At 41.7% G+C, this 17,619-nt stretch overlaps 1 protein-coding gene across 1 annotated transcript in view; it reads right to left on the bottom strand.

Annotated features, from left to right (window-relative positions):
* SMAD9 (SMAD family member 9) overlaps positions 1-17,619 on the bottom strand; it is a 41,224-nt gene that overhangs the window by 7,337 nt on the left and 16,268 nt on the right. The window contains exons 4-7 of the mRNA XM_042867778.1: positions 12,244-12,501; positions 9,418-9,555; positions 7,800-8,021; positions 3,199-3,455 (exon numbers count right to left, since the gene is read on the bottom strand). Of these exons, the coding sequence (XP_042723712.1) occupies positions 3,199-3,455; positions 7,800-8,021; positions 9,418-9,555; positions 12,244-12,501 (875 nt within the window). The remainder of the gene's footprint in view (positions 1-3,198; positions 3,456-7,799; positions 8,022-9,417; positions 9,556-12,243; positions 12,502-17,619) is intronic.

The following is a 17,619-nucleotide window of genomic DNA, read 5'->3' on the forward strand; positions in this document are numbered from 1 at the left end:
CTGTCATGCTTCTGACTTGATTAAGAGTCTTAATTACTCAGCTGCATTGAAGATACATGACCTAAGGATAAGAGTCAGAGGAGATGTTGCACCTCCCCTGATTAGCAGGATGGAAAACCTATATAGAAACAGTAATTACAGGTTGCAAACACAGCCTGTCTGATTTTGAGAGTTCGGCAGTCCCTGTAAGTGACTGGGCATCTCCCTCTGCTGGCAGCTCCCAAACACTTCCAGCCTCCTTCCTACTGCCTGTGCTGCCTTCCTGGACTGGGACTGGGGCTGTGAGAGGGTAAAATGCCCTGGGGAAGGACTCCCCTGTGATCCCACAGATCACACAGCCTCCTGGAGTGTAGGACAGCCCCAGGGCCAGAATGAACTCAGAGGTGGAGCTTTTCTAAGGATGGAATAAAATAAGAACCACTTGCAAAGCTGTGGTGTTATCTTGCACAGAGGATGGGAAGAGAAGCCCAGTGCTCACATAAGGAGTCTAGAAATGAGCTTTTCACAGTGGGAAATGAGCTGGGGAATCCTGCTGCTCCTGCTACACCTTCCCAACCTTGTGCAGGTGACAGCTCTCTCCAGCCTGGGTAACTAGTGATAGGACAAATTCCTTTAAGATTGTGCCAGAGCAGTTTAGGTAAGATATTAGGAAAATTTTCTCCTCAGAATGAGTGGTGAGGTATTGGAACAGGCTGCCCACAGATGTGGTGGAGTCACCATCCCTGGACGTGTTCAAGAACTGTGTAGATGTGGCACTGAGGGACGTTGTTTAGTGGCTATGGTGGTGATGGGTTGATGGTTGGCATAGATGATCTTAGTGTTCTTTTCCAACCTTAATGATTCCATTCTATTCTGTGATTCTGTGGTTTTACCCTCTGGCAGCTCCAGCTCCAGCCCTATGTGGAGGAGTAGGACCAAGCCTGCTGGGTAATACCCTCAGCTCCAGAACTTGGAGCAATGTGGGAGGGAGGACACTGGGTTCAGTTCTCAGTTTAGTGGGGAACTCTGATCTTCTGTTTTGTGCATCAGGTGTCTCATCAGTGGAGAAGGGACAACAGCTGACCTTGTTTTGTTGGGTTTATCAGCAGCATTGTGTGGATGGCAATTATTACCTGCTCTCCCTGGTGATCCCTGCACATGTGCCTGAGAGTCAAACTCCTCTCAGCTGCTATATGGGCATGCTAGGGGTATCACAGAGGAGAGGAGCTTCACTTCCCTTTTTCTCATGTCCTGCCTCCAGAGAGTGGCACGGTCCTTGCCAGCTTCTCATGATCTGGTGCATACCCAGCCCTCCCTCCCAGCTCAAGCATTGGTTGTGTAGGAGTTTGGGACCAGCAATCTGACAGACAACGTGCTCCTCTGCCCACTGCATACCCCATGCCCAAGAGTATTTATGACCCAGAACTAAATACACCAAGACTCACACCTTGGGATATAAATCATTTGAGAAGAATGAGTACAGGAAAGAGTTTTTGTGGGCCAGGAAGAGTCTAGTTGACATTTGCATAGTCGTGTTCCAAAGGTCATGGGAAAAGGTTCAAAATAACTCTGTACACTGGTCTTCTGGTGCCTGAGGCACTATAGTGGCTGCTGTTGTTTCAACAAAGCAAGGTGATAATATAGCAGCAATATTATTTAGTGCATCAATGCCACCACTTTTTGCTGCCATGCTGGGCTTGGAGGCAGATAACACATCAAAGAGACTGCCCCTGAGTTGCTGAGATAATGAAAATATTGCATAACTGGCTATACTGCCTTAATAAACAACATGCCCATTCATGTCTTCCATTAAAGAAAAGGCTGCTTGTTGGGTTTCTTGCTTTCTTTTTTCCCGTAATGCTTGCGTGTGAACAAGATACCAGTCCCTTCCCAAGAACAAAGCAACACCATGGTAACAGGTATGGAGATCATGGTTTGGACTCTTGGGAAAAGTTACAGGGCATTCTTAATGCTCTCAGAGTTATGCAGATGGGTCCCTAGGGACGGCTGGAAAGAATCAGAACCAGAAAGCTGTGTGGCACTCAACTCATCTGCTGTTCAGAATATGGAAGAACTGAACTGAACTATGGAAGAACAGAACTGGGCTAGAGCCTCAAGTAATTTTGTTATATCTTAGATGTGAATTCAATTGGCTTGACTCACTCATTTGTTTGGAACCAAATCTGCATGATGAATGGACACACTCAAGCCATTCCTTTTGGTGTCTGGTAGGACCAACTTGCTTCTAATGGTGCACCTTTCCTAGTTTGCAGGCTGAACATTGCTGCCAGCTCTTCCCAGCAGCACTGTAGGAAGTCACAGTCTAGTATGTCTGTAGTCTTGAAGCATTCACTATTCTCTGAAGTTTAAGTGCTACAACAGACACCAAAGTAAATCCTGAATACTAAAAAGGGTCAATAAATATTCTAGTAAGAAGGCCGTTCGGAAGATTCAAGAAACTCCCACAAAGACCAATATATTGCACACAGAGCAATCACATTACAAAGTTCAGATTTCAAAGACATGGAAACTGCAAAGGCTTTGATTGCCTACTATCTCTTCTAATCAGGGGAAGATCAGTTGTTCTTTTGGGCATTGTATTCTGCTCACAAGAAGATCTTCTGTTTGTGTGACTGCCAGTGTGAATGCCATCAGGAATTAAGGTAATCTCGAGGCAGGGATCAGACAGGTGGCAAACAATGACTATTCCCAACAAGCTCAGTGGGAAGACCTAGTATTTCTTGACTGACCATGTATATACGAGTTTATAGTAATAGGGACTGTAAATTTGACTAGAGACATAAAGACCTTTTTTTTTTTTTCAGATGTGTGGCTCTATCAAACTCTATTGCAAAACAGTAACAGTAAGAGAGGTCACAACTGCCTAAATGCTTTGTTTACACACTGCTAAGCTCACTGCTAAGCTGAACTCCTTATGCAGTCAGTGGGGCTTCAGTCTCTGCTTGGTTTTTGTATGAATCTGTAAGATACTTTATTTCTGGAGTCCATGAAGTTCTTAGGTTGATCACAGAATCTACTGATTTTTAGTACCTACAAGTTTAAGGCAATACTGGAGAACGAGAATTCTGGATTGCAATTTGCAGTTTGGGTGTGTATCTCTACTTGGGAAGGATTTGATATGGTCTAGTTTTGCACTAAAGCTAGCAAGTGCTGGGATTCTCCTTTTCATAAAGGCAAGAGAAAACAAAGAATCCTTACTTTAACAAAGCTCATTCGAATCGTACACATCTTCGTCAGCTCATACACTACTTCAAAACCATGATTGACTGATTGGGCAAGCAACTGGGCAAAGAGCTGGTTGTTGAAGATCTTGAGGCTGCAGCCACTGGGGATCTTGCAGACAGTGGCTGGGTGGAAACCATGCTGATAGTTACAATTGCGGCTCTGCACGAAAATACTGCTGTCACTGACGCATTCAGCATACACTTCTCCACCAACATAATAAAGATGAACACCTAGAAAAAGAAAACAAGACAGGTATTATTTCTCCATTGTTTACAACACGTTTTATTTCAGTAACTTGGTTTGGTTCTCTCAATTCTTTAACTATTTAATTGGTGTGGGCATATAAACCCACATCACTCCAGGAACTTAGTGCCATTTAAAAGACAGAAAACTTTGTCTACATCCCTGTATCTGTACAAGGGACCCATCAGCATTAAAAGGAAATTACAAAAACAATATCTCAAGGTATGAGTACAGGAGTAAAATTCTTTGTCTTCCTATTAGGACTGGATTACTTCTTTAATTCAATAGCATGGTACTTTATGACACACACATGCACATACACACACACACACAAATGTCAAACATATGCCAGCCATGTTAAAGTGTGGATCAAATCTCTGTTAAAGAACTGACAAATCTGTTACACATTACACATCCAAATCTATTGTGCTCTATCACCATTGAGCACACGCACGCTGACCAAGACCCATTTCATTGCATGCTACGCTCTACTACAAGGTCTTGCCACATGCTGTTCAAACACACATGGTGTGTACTTCAAGTCATACAGAACCACGTGTTTACATTTGCACGACCCTGACTTACTCACCAAATCCTTCTTGTTAAATGCAAACTTTATCAGGAAAACAATTGATCTGATGAACTTCTCAGTGTCCAACCGACTTACCAACATTAACTTTCAAACTTTTACCACATCTTGGAAAAAGGAAGATGGAAGCACTTCCATCCATTCAAGGACTCTTATCCACCCAGGATGTCTGCTTGTGTGAATATATATGTGAACTGGTGTAAGCATTTTTCTCTTATCTGGTAGATGAGAGGCAGTGTGACCAGTCGATTCACTCCGTCCACCGCAGACTGCAGGCTCACAGCCAACTCAAAATGATGGAAGTCTGAGCTGGTGCAGTAAAGGCTCACTCTTCCCCTGCTCTTACTATTTCTTCCCACACCTGCCTTCAAGCTGCAGCAGTGTCTGGGGACCAGGCAGTCACCCAGGTCAGGGAACTGAACCCAGTGAAAACTAATAAACTTAAAAACAAACAGAACAAAACAACAACAAAGATCTATTTGCAATGAGATCTTCTTCAGTGCCAGCATGGCAATAGGGAACTAGACTGCTTAAATGTGAGCAAGAAACCACACCCTGAAAGGGACCGAGTCACCCTGTAAAGATACCTAGACGTTCAACTTTCCCATGGCTAGATTAGGGAAGATTAACCTCTCCCATGGGCAAGAGAGGTGGAAGAACCCTGTTCTTTCTTCTCATAAAAACCACCACTAAATAAAAATAAAATTCTCCTTTCTATTCCCAGAGATGGCATTCACACCTTTACATACAAATGCACATGTTCTCAGAGTCTAAGTGTAATGTCTGCAAAGCCAGTGATAACTATGCTTTATTAATTCAGTTGTAATTCGTTTTATTCCTGTTGTCTTTTGTACAAAAATGACTGGTTACATGTTCCCAGTCTCTGTTCCTGATTCTGTGGTCATGACAGCAAGGGACAGCAGCACATCCTTAAAACAAAAACAGCCTCTGAACAGGAGTGGGAAAGACTTGGCGAAAAGCAGGTTGAGTGGGAAAAGGATCTGGGAAAAATATGCTCTCCCAGACACTTCCAGTGTGACTCAGACAAGAACCTCAGTCTGTCTTCAAGCCATCACTTGAATTCTACCTCTATGTACCCATGAGATCTCATATTAAATGTGAGGGGGTGTGGCTCACAGCACAAGCTGGTACTTCACTGAGAACACAGGTGAGACCACAGCTCCATTAGACCGACCAGACAGCAGCTTCAGATGCACACAGAGATGCATCTGCTATGATTTGACCAATGTTTCCTTTCCATCCCGTGGAAGGGGAATGAAAAGGAAGGACACTGATAGTAAAATCACAAAGGTTTTGGCTAACACTGATGGAGACCAGGTGAATTCCTGAAATAGACTGAGAAGGAAGACAGGGAAGGAAGGGAAGAATAAGGACACATGTTCACCTCCTTCTGAATCTTCAGGTGTGATGACTGATTTAGAGTGACTGCACTTCTGGGTGCTAAAGTGCGAAGCTTTAAGGGCTACATTTTCACACTGAATAACTAACTTCCAAAAACCAAAAAACAAACAAAAAAAAACCCCAATGCTTTCAAAGGCATTACCAAAACTGCATACTACAATAACAAAAACACCAAAGTCATTCTGAAAGTGGCTCTGATTTTCTTTTTCCTTGTGGATTCTTAAAAAAGCAATAAATACAGCAGTAATGAAATGTTAGTGAATATTTCCATTCTTCTGCTATTCACTCACTGGAGACAAGCACTTTGAAGAAGCCAACCAGCTGAATGCATATTTGTAAAAGACCAAATCCAAGGCCTATATGTTTTAGCAGGATTTCATTGCCCTCTGCAGAAACTGGAGACTCAGCAGGTTCCAAGCATCCAATTCTTTTTGACTCTCTGATCAGTAGTCTCCTTTTTGTCCTTGAAGTCTTACTGCTGAAACAGATCCAATTGCTAGTAGATGTTGCATTGTGTTCTGGATTGTTTTTAGCTTTGATGTGGTATTTCCAGGAAACCGTTTCACGCTGATACACTAGATGACAATTCAATCGCATATCCTTATCCTACTGAGCTAATCTTGTTTACTCACTCCTTTTTCTCCCTTGTTAACATGTGACAATTGTATCAATTTCAGCAGCTTTCATCTGTCCAGTGTGCCTTTGAACTACACACTCTTGTAGTTGCTCTGTGCTCTTCTGCAGGCCCATACTGGTGCCACTTCTATTCCACTTAAACATGTTTTCTTAAGATTTGCATAAACAGAGAAGAGTATTAACATTGAGGATCTCAGGTATACTAAACTCCTCCTCTCTAGGCAACCTGCTCCCTTCCCTTGGGCAGATTCCTAGTGTAAGACTTAAAAGAACTTTTAATCAATGAAGACGCATCTTCAGATTTGAAAGGACGAAGACTATTAGCATTTACCTCATATTCTTCCTGTTCTGTCTCTTTGTATTTTGGGGCAGAAATTCACAGGATGTAAGATCCTCAAATAACAGCTTCGACTGGGATTTTTTGTTGTTCTTCTTTTAGGGCCAGGCTCACCTTTGATCTATACCCCTTTGGCAGCTTATGCTGATTATGCTGATTGAGAAGCTTTGCCTTGTTTTCTGAGTAAGTTAAATCTAGATGTACAACTCATTTCCACTGCTCACATCAATTTACTGGTGTAGCATCACACCACCTTCACACTTTTGTAACACAGGTACTTTTTCTCCTTCTGGGGAAAAGTGTGAGAGCTGAGTACATCTCTCAGCCTTCAGATTCACTGTTGTTTGTAAAAACTATGTCACATTTGTCTCAGACCTTCCTTGTACTCAGTCATTTAACACTAAGCTATCAAGAGTCAATTAAAGTATTGCTCTAGGCCCAGGAAATGAGGTGAGGTTGACAAGATAATAGGAGTGAAACAATTAAGAGTTAATCAGCCCAGTAGGGAATCCATTCCCAGGATGCTACTGGTAAGAGGCTGGTCTGGCAAGATAATGAGTCTAGACTGGATATAATAGAGGAGGCAAAGCTTCAACTGCACAGAGAAGTGGCCAGTGCAGGGCTTCTGTCTCACTGCCACAAACACTAATAAATTCTGGGAGAATATCAAGCCCTATCCTACTCTCGCAAGCTGGGATGGAGCGAGTGTGGCCATGTGTATCCAGGTATGGCCTCATCCTACTTGTCACCAATAGCAGATGATCTTGTGTGCACAGGACATGCACACACCAGAAGTGAAGCATACAAGGAGAACTGCTGGAGGCAGAACCCAAGACTTCGAGTTACCAGTGAGAAGTTGACATGGCAGGGAATCAGATTGGACTGATTTCCTTACGTTGCTATGGGAAAAAAATCTATAAAGGCAACTCTTGTACAGTTTTTCAACTAAATAACTCAACTGCTAAGTGTTTCATCCATCTCCCTTTGTTATTTGGTGGTAGAAGAACCAGCCTTGAGGCACCAGCAATTATCCTTTTAGTGGCATTTCAATGGCAATATTCCCAGTTGCCAGAAGCTCTAATAAATAAAATGAAAATACATACTGCTAAATTAGAACTTACAACTATAAACAACATTTTTCTCTTTGCTGGCCAAGTAAATAGCTTTTGTAAGTAGATACTCTGCTGATTGTTATTCAGTCAGAAAAGAATCAACTCCCTCTGCTTCAGAAATAATCTCAGCTTTGGTTTTAAGAAAAGTATATCAGACAAATCAGCCAGAATTGTTAACCATTGTACGGTTCTCCTGAGCTCTGAATATTCCCAAGGAGAAGGAATTTGCTCTTACCTTTTCCTATGTGTCTCCTGGTGTTTTCAATGGTAGAATTGCGGTTTACATTTGAGAGCAGTCCCAGGCAGAACCTGTTTTTGTTATTTGAGGGATCTGTAAATCCATCTATAAGGATACTTCGAGAGGAAGCCTGGAAAGTCTCTCCTACCCTGTTGTTGAGTTCATAGTAGGCAACTGAGCACCAGTGTTGTGGTTCCTCATAGCAAACAGGCCGAAAATCTGTAGGAAACAAAATTAATTAGCTGCTGGGGTCTTAGTAGTATTCTTTCAGACAATCATTCTCTGTCTCTTTTCCTCCTTTCTGTCCCTCCCACACCCCCAGCTCTTCATCTAAACAGTCGTTAATGTCAGACAATCTCAAAAGCAGCTTCTGCTTCTTAATGTTATGACCAAAATGTGCAAAAGCTGGTACACCAGTTTAGTTAACTACAAGTCTTTGAGAAGTCCCACTTGTTCTCAAAAAGTGGTAACCCTAACACATTAAATTAAGCACATGCTAACATTCCTTGCTGAAGTGAGGCCCAATCTCTACACTGAAAGTAGTAGGGGATACATCCGCTCTGCACACCAGAGGAGCTAGGGATGACAGGTGGGCTCAAAGTAAATCAAAACTGAGACAAGACTTAAGTCTACTATCAAATGCTGGAGTTCAGAAGTAATCAATCTATTCCTCCCCTCCACCTTTCTTTCTTTGCACGCTTTGAGGCTTTCCACTTCCATGTGGGTCTGTAAGTAGAAATCTCATCTCATTTCTTTCGGATCTACCTCTACCCAGGTTTTCTAACACAGAGACAGCAAAGGACTTAAAAACATGAAAGAATCTCTGAACGCTCACTTGTTCTACAGGAATTATTGGGAGACTTTATTCTGCTTGCCTACCACAGGCATATGAGACTTCCTGCCCCACAGCACCTTTGCCCATAGCCTCTAGTAAACTTCTAACCAAGATTCACAACGGCTGTGATCAGGGAAGGTAAATTATGCTAAAGAGATTAAAGTCTCAACAATTTATTTAAAAATATCGGTGTCTGATGGCTAGTAATTACCTAGCCATTCTGTGCACTCATCTGTTGTTAACACTACCTCAACTTCCTTCTCCTCTAGTTCTGATACAGACATGTTCCTCAGTGTTTCAGAAAGTTGTACTTCACTAGAATGTCTTTTTATATTCCAGCCAGCCGGTAATGTAACATTAATACAATGAAGGTAATAAGAAAATTTCCAAACATAAGACTTTAAAGTACATGAAACTTAGAACTGATGGTGATAAAGAAATCAGTTTTGATTTAGATAGTGTTCTTTTGTGTTGTATTACTCTCCATCCTTGATTTTATATCTTTATCTTTTCAAAGTAGATAACAGTGTTTGCTTTCATTAACAACTTTCTAACTGCAGTAGTTCATGGTTTCAAGAAGAATCTAATCTCTCTCACTTCACATGTAAGTCACTGAATTCTTAGATCTTCCTATTCTCCTAGCTAATGGATGGATTTAATACACAGCCTAACCCTCAAAGCTGTCTGAAACCTACTATAACAGATCACTGAACATTGTTGTTTGAATAATACTTTACTACTTAGCAATTTTTCTTTGAAAAACAGTATAAAGTTATTTACTTTCGGTTTCTCCATCGGCAGATTTACCTCCATTGGGCAAAGACAGTACTAGTTGGCTTTCAGCTATTGCATCCATTGACCGCCCATTGTGGCTTCCTGGAGTTTCTCTTGCGTGGTAGGGTGGGGGTGGAGTTTCCACTATTAGAGAGAAGGAAAGAAAAAAAAGAAGATAGGACATCTAAATCAATACCTTGGTAAATTCTGGCCAGTGTTTCCTACTGAATACATACCGCTTCTTCAGCGTTGTTTAGCTACAGAAGGGTTTGAAACAAAGCACAGATCTGAATCTCATCTCTTCCCAGCCTCCAGAGTACGACCATCACATGTTCAGGAAGAACGGTAAGGAAGGGCAGTCACATTGGATTCTGTACACTTGATGGAAGGAGGGACAGACAGAGGATGGCCTCAGGCTCAGACCACCATCATGCCAAGTTTTCTGATAATAAGAGCTGTTATACTAAGAAAGCAAAGCTGTTTGATCCTTCAATTCCAGGCTTCTCTCCTAAATGTTAAAATCCTTGCAGAAGATGATTTAACAGCAGCAAATAACTTTAATTTCCCCTCAAGGAGAAAGTTCTCTTTCTTCACAGACTATAAAGAAAGCGTATGGAAAGTCTTTTATTTTAAAGTGAGACTTGGCAAAACTTCCTTCAGATTTGTCCTTTTAACTTCTGTCCTAGCTATATGACATCCTATCATATAGCAGTGAATGAAGAAGTACCAACCCACAACGTGCCTAGCTCCTGGTTTCTTTCCTTCATGGCATAGTAAGATAGAAAATGGAAGGTGGTTCTCTGCAGCGAGGATTCTCAAGAACAGGAGGCTTTACAAAGCCAAAGAAAAAGTGACTTTTGGTTTTACATTAGAAAATGTCAGTGTTAAACATTCAGTGTTAAACACTGAAAGTATGTAGTGACCAGAAATTCATGTGTAAGTTACAGTGATAACTGAACCTGTAAAGCTATGGGTCTCTTTAAAGAGTTTATCCCAGTTTCAGGCTGAAGTTTCCACTTGTGGGCTGTTGGCTGACCCTCAAGACAACACAGATTCACCCAGAGTGGATAAAGGTGGCCTGTCTCATAACATAACCACTGAGCCTTCCAAGTACACATTGCACAGGAATGTTATTAATTATTCTATTTAAGTAGTATCCATGATATAGGAATCTCATACACTACACAATATCCCTAACATATACAGGGCATAACCCTCCCACAGAAATGCAGCATGTTAAAGTAATAAAAAATAAAGAAACAATGGAAGATGATAATATTAAGTTACAGGAAGGAAATAATGAGGTTGTACAAGTATTTCTGCTGTCTATTATAAGCATTCCATATGCTTGCTTTATACACAATGCATCTTAGCAGTTTTAGACAAATACTTTAAGATGAAATGAATCTTGTTCTAGGAGTGTTTATTTTTCCCTACTGACTACAGAGCAGAGAACAAATAAACAATTGCATCAGATGTAGAAATTTGCATTGCTGACATCTGTTTGGTCTTATCAATCCCACTCAAGGTTCTTGATACAATCCTAGTTTGCTTTAGATAGTTGTTCAACCCTGATTGTTACACAGGCAAATTATGTTTATCAGCATTCCCTGTGCTGTGATATAATGAAGTTCCAGCTCAGCCACTTACATTTTAAGTAGCTTTGCAAGGTCCCAAGTTCAGTTAAGTTACACGAGTCAGAGTCATTACATACTTTGCAATGGTCCTGATTTACCTGTCAGGACCAGCTCCACTAAATCAAGCTTGGTTACAGAGAGGTGAAATAAAGAAATGGGAGAAGACAAACAAGTCCTACTGCTTGTGAATTTGGATGTTGCTAAGTATGATCTGAACTACAGATCTAGAGAAGAAATGAACAATTAATTGAATGTACAAGGAAGGGAAAATGTGTTGAAAGTATCCGGCTTAAAAGGAAGTTCAAATACTACAAATACCTTGTAAAACTAAACATCTTTCTTGTACTTAAAATCACAATACCATATAATTAAATGTATGAATTCAAATACTTTGTAATTGATATATTAAAACATTAATCTACAAGATTCTGACCTGAATTCATCCTTCTGAACAAGCTGAGTTCACTGAAACTATTTCAGAACGACAACAAAGTGCAGAAGTGAAACTGAACCATGCTTTGATATTAAAGCTAGCTCTCAGCTGTGTTGTATGATACCTTTTTGGTACATTCAAATTTTCAGTAATTAGAGCAGTACCAGGTAAGGAGTTCAAAACAAATGATCTGAATGACTTAACCCTGCTGAGTTTAGAACTGTGGAACAGATGAAACATGTTCCAAATTCATGGGAATTTGCCTATTGGCTTAACCAAGTTTTGGACCAAATTATTAAACATCTTAACTTCCTGAAGTTTATAGTCAATGGGATCATCGTGTATTAAAAAATATTTCTGTGTACCAATTTCCCCATTTTATTCTGTCTCTCCCATGGAGTTTATAAAGGTCCCATCCTCACCACCTCTGTTAAAGCTGCCTAACTTAGGTGGGCAGCCCTGGGCAGAAGGTGTCTTGGCAAACCTAATTCTTTCCTGAACTTATCCATTGTAGTAATCATGAAAGTTCATTCATGCATTCTAGGAGTGGAATGGTTACAGATCTTAGCTCCTTGATTTGCCATCAGAAGGACTGGGAGACAATACTAAGAGACAGTCCCAAGAAATGCCATTCCAAATCTATCCTGTCCAACATTTCAATTTATAGCTACAGCCTGGGGGGGAGCACAGAAAATTGGCTCATGATCCCAGGCCTTAGCAAGAACTTTGCCTCATTCAGAATTTCTGAAAGCTCATTCTTACCCGTGAGCTGATACGGACTTCCTGGTCCAGAAGAGCTTCCTGGTGAGTTGGGGTAGCTGATGCTGTTAGGTGACTGGGAGAACATGTGGCTGGGTGATGGTGGAAAAGGGGTACATGGAGGATGCTGGAAAGAATCAGGATAGGTGGCATTGTGAGGCATCAGTGGCTCACTGTGCAGAGAAGTATTTCGAAACTTGGCAAGAAGGCTGAGGTGAGGGTTAAACTCGCTGTGTCTTGGAACAAGTACAGGAGGTAGGACTGAAAATAAAAACAAGAACAGAAAAAATCTGTTCAGAATTACACTCTTGAAAGTGTATCTCTTTGTCAGTAAAAAAGAGATACATTCCTTGCTACCTGTATCATTCTGTATATACAAGCCATTTAATAGCAACAAATCTGTCCAAAAACAAGAATCAAAACCTGATATTCGACCATTTTCCAAGATTTGCAAACAGTTTCCACATTTGCATGTGCAAAATAAGGTGTCATTCCTAATGTAAGCAAGGTACCATAAAATTCACATGTACAGCATGTGCACAGTCTCCTTACAGAAATGCAAATGGCATATTTCTCCTTCTCAAAATTATCTCTCTCTTCCTTCCTGAAATAATGACTATATCAGGGGTTTGCTAAATATTATCATCAGATTTTTCCAAAATCAAAGCCAAATTTAATAACAATTAACAGTGCTCAGCAATGCAATGCATTATTTTACCACCAGATTGGCAAACAGAAGCACAGACCAGAAGCTAAACACTATATTTAAAAGGTTTTCAGGTACTTGAAAATGCTGCCAGCCAGACAGTGGGATCTTTAAAAGGAAATATAAATGGCAATTGAAATATTGCAGCAATATTAATCTAGTTCTTGCAATATAGTTGTTAGAAAAGATCTAGCACGAAGAGACAAATGTAAATGGTTGATAGTTAACACAAGAAAAATGCAAGAAAACTGAAATTCAAATTCATCCATGCAAAAACTGGTCTAATAGAAGAAATAATCTCTCCTCATCCAGCTTCTTCACTTACCTCTTTTACTGTCAGTGTTGTAACAGTATGACTGCTCTGAGAAACCCAAAGTTGACCCAAGTGGTTTTGAATTTTGAATTCTGACTTACCAAGAACAAGAGCACAAGTGGAGTCAAGGAACTTCAGCAAACAGGACTATCTGAGTTACCTATAAAGCTGTTGCCCTGAGACTGGAACACAAAGAGGTTTGCTAAATATTTCTGCATATGGGAGTTCAATTTTATGCTTTGACTGGGTCCCCCTGTAGTTGATGAAGGGGAATAGCACCTACAAGGTTCAATTCATGTACCCCAAGAGTTCCCTTAGTCACTAGCTCACTTAGCACCTAATTGTCTTTGCTAAGCCCTTAAACGCAGGCATGGGAAATGAGTCCCCAAGATTCATTCGGGGGACTGCTAAGCCACAAAGGAAGATAAGAAGGCAATCTGCTTTATTGTGACAAGGATGAATTTTCCGAACAACTGGAACAATACAGTGGGCTTGTATTGATTGACCTGGTGTCTAGAGTTCCTTGGCCTAAAACCTAGCAGCAAGTAATCCTTCAGTCTCTCCTTACTAGCTTACAGAAACAAATAGCGACGTGCACTTTTAGCTATAAATGCTGACACAAATATATTGTTTGAACGTGTTTTAACAGATTGTTTAGGCCCAAAAGCTCTGTCAAGGTAAGGCTAATTCTTTTTGGGTAGGTTAGCTAGCACCTTTTAATTACAGTGAGCTCTCATTTATACAGTGTAATGAAAGAGTGGAATAATTGCTACAAAGCAAATAATACAGAAATAATGCAAAACGTGTGCATGAGAAGGAACGTGTTCCTTAGAGATCAGTGTACCACACTACTGGCTGAGCTGGGGCAGAGGAAACAGAAAGGCCCATGCTAGTACCACCAACACGTGTTCAGCTCCTTGTGGCACCATGCTGCTGCAGGGCTAAGCCATGCTCCTGCCCCACCACTGGCACACACCATTTGGGAATCTGCCAGTCACCAATGAACTGCCACTATCTGCATGATGATGCTTTTTTGCCACCCTGTAATGCCCTTTGGTGAGAAAGCTATTTCTGCTTCTTTACTTCTCCCTAGAGTTTTGGAGGACTCATTCAGAAAATACAGGCATTGACATCTCAGCCTGTTACCCCTTTATAGACATTGGAGAGAAAAAGACTCCTTCAGCATTCGTTTTTTTTTGCTCTATACAGGAACAAGGCACCACCAGCACTGCAGATGCAGTTTTGGTCAGCTAAATCCCTCCCAACACATGATCCTGAAAGCAGCTCCAGGCTGTGAGCTGCTGTTTCTGGAGTTTCCCCTTGCTGCTGCATGGAGCTGGGGTGATGCTTGCCAGGTACACTGCTGCCTGGCCAGCTCTGACCAGTAGCTGTGGATAACTCTGGAGATCTCTTTGCACCCAGCAGTGGTGCTGAGTAATGCTGAGCAGGGCCGGGGACAGGTACCTCACTGCAGGCCCCACTACTGGGAAAGCAATTTAGTCCAGCCCTGTGAGAACTCAGCACGACTCCTTTTCTAAATGAAAGCTGAGAACTGAGATGTGTCAACAGCACTTGCCAGGGAAAGCCTCTGACTTGCCCTGAGTGAGTCAGCAAGAGGAATTTTCTAGCCTTGCAAGGCCTTGAACTCATTCCCAGTTCTGACCAGGCTATTCTTTTAATTTCTACTCTGCTGCACAGTTTTTGCCACCTTGGTCAATCTTTCCACTGGCTGCCTAGAGAGCTAAAGCCTCTGTGGTGGTGACGAATACAGAGATTTCTTTCTTTGTGGCTGAAAAAATCCCCTAAGGGCTTGGTTCTTTTTCTTTTGGTAGCAGATGCTGTTCTCCAAGGCTCAACAGTCTTGAAGGAACTGTGACCAGAGGCATGAAACTGACTGGCTGAGTACACCAGGTCTTCACAATTGACCTGCACTGTCACTGCTCTGTGGGACCTTTTCCTTTTACCTTCCATTCTCATTAAGGGCCAGGAGGGATCCTTTCTGTGTAACCCTGAATGCTGATCTTTGTTCAATTGAAGCCAAATACAGTCAGTGATGTACCAAATCCTGCCGCTGCCTTTCCTGCTCTGTTCTCTCCTGTTCTCTTTAGCTGTAATTCTTGCTAGAAACGTCGTCGTCCCCATGGTCACCGAGCCTGTGACTTCAGATGCTAGCAAGTAAACTACCTGCTTCATCCTTTAATTCCAGGTGCAACATCTGCACTGCTGTTTGTGACACATCAGCTCATCTTCGCAGAGTCTCCTGTCTTTGGGAGCCTACTCTCTGGTAAGATCCACCTGTTCTCCATGCCCGTTCACAGACATCAAACACGTGGCCAACAGTAAGATCATCAGGTGGTCTTCCAGTTGGGAAGATACCAGATCACAGTCCTACTCAGGCTTGTAAAGCAATTAGTCAAAATTTAATGTTCACTTAGGCTTCTGCTCCCTGCAGCAACACTGCATATTATAACATCCATATGTGAATGAAGCCATATAAAGTAATGAGATAAATGTTTAGGCAGTTTTTTTCTAGAACTGCGGATTCCCCTGAAAATCAAACATTTAGACTTCTGACAAGCTCTTCAGTGGGGAAGCAGAGCCTATCCATTTTATCTATCTCCTTTATGCTAGATGACCTAACTCCTAGCTGTGCTGTGAAGTTGCACAAATAGAGGAAATAATTGTGGTTTGTTGTTTTACTGGTTTTTTTTTGTTTGTTTGTTTTTTGTTTTGTTTTATTTTTCTAAATGGCACTAGTTGCTCAGCAGACCTGCAAAGAGGAGCTCCACTGGGGACACTTGCAGTAACAAGGAATGCTACACACAATCCAGGCTGTGCTGGTTAGCACAGACTATGATGTGCCTGGCAAGCATGAAGACACAGGCTGCACTCTGATAACAGAGGCCTAGGAATCTGCCAAGTCACTAGAGAAAGGGCAAGTCCCTTCCATCTTTGACATAACTCACTCATGCTGAATAAAAGTTAATGGATATGGCCACAGAGTGGTTGATTCAGTGAGACAGATTAGAATAATGAAAGTTAGCCCCAAAAGGATGGACACATGTATGAAAAGCACACTGGCTTCTGGAGAGTAAAGAAATGCACTGCTGAATCACTTAACAGGTGGATTCTGTAACTCATGAGGATGAGGTTCAGAGAATCCTACATAACCCTAAGACTTCTGACAGCCTAGATATAGAAGATTTCCTGTAGCCAAAAGAAGACTTTTATTTGAACAGACTGGCAGCTGGATCAATTGCTCCCAACCTACTTTGTGGTGACCTCACTGCTACTATTTCCCCATCAAGCTCATACCTTCTCTTCCTTCATCCCTATCTCTTCACAGCACTGCTTTCTGACTGCAGCTCATAGCTGCACTATTGCCACTTTCAGTGTTACGAGTTATTTCTCCTACTGCTGCCCCAGCACATTTGAGTAGGTTGTGTTCCTTGCTGCTCCTCATCTTTAGCGGAGAAGTAACTCTCTTGGGAGGCTCAGAGCCTCATCTGTCCCTGAGAAAAGCGTGATAGGAGTGGAATACAAGAACAACTCCCCAGTCCTGTAGCAAACTGGAACAGCACAGCATGCATCTTTGCAGCTGTGCTCTTTGCCCTCCAAAACAATGTGATCATGTCCAAGTTGCCCAAAAGTGCCTTATGTGGATTGAGCCCTGCACCCTGGGAATTGCTAATATGTGATAGTCTGCACAAAACACCGCTGTGCCACGGAGCAAACAAGTATTTCAGCAATTCTCAGGCTGTAGCCTAGCCATGTTTCATTTACTAGTACAGACATAGCTAGCCTGCATTTAGCCAGTCAGGCTATATGATAGGGCCATATTCACAGCTGAAGTCAGAGCTTCATGATTGGAGGAAGTTCTGGAAGCCATTTAGCAGCTGCTGGTTAATGCAGTACTAGCGTTTGTAGAAGAGATCAAAAGACCAGAGTTTAAAACAGCCCTGTGCAGAGCTGTCAGCACTGAGGAGACTCCATTAGCTACACTACAGGTACAACAAAAGAAATGAGAAAGCACCAGAGACTACAGCCTTAACAGAGAAAGATACACAAAATGGGATATTTTATGAGCATCTTTTCTTAGATTCTTGGAGTTTATTTTAGAAAGTCAGAAGATCAGCTCTTTCCATTAAATACTGTTGACAACATGCACCACTCCCTGCAGCTGCAAAATTTTTAGCTCTGACAATGTTTACAGCAGTTCAGATGCAACTTCAAAATGACAGCTCTGCTGCTGTGGAAGGACTATCAGGAAGGGGAACAGCCCCATTTAACAAATGTTAACAAATGTCTTTCCCTTATTTCATCTGTGTGAAAAGAAACATCCCACAGTTCACTTATCTGA

The sequence above is a fragment of the Lagopus leucura genome, unplaced genomic scaffold (assembly GCF_019238085.1).
Source record: "Lagopus leucura isolate 7727_CA_CO unplaced genomic scaffold, USGS_WTPT01 Super-Scaffold_100001, whole genome shotgun sequence".
Lineage (NCBI taxonomy): Eukaryota > Metazoa > Chordata > Aves > Galliformes > Phasianidae > Lagopus > Lagopus leucura.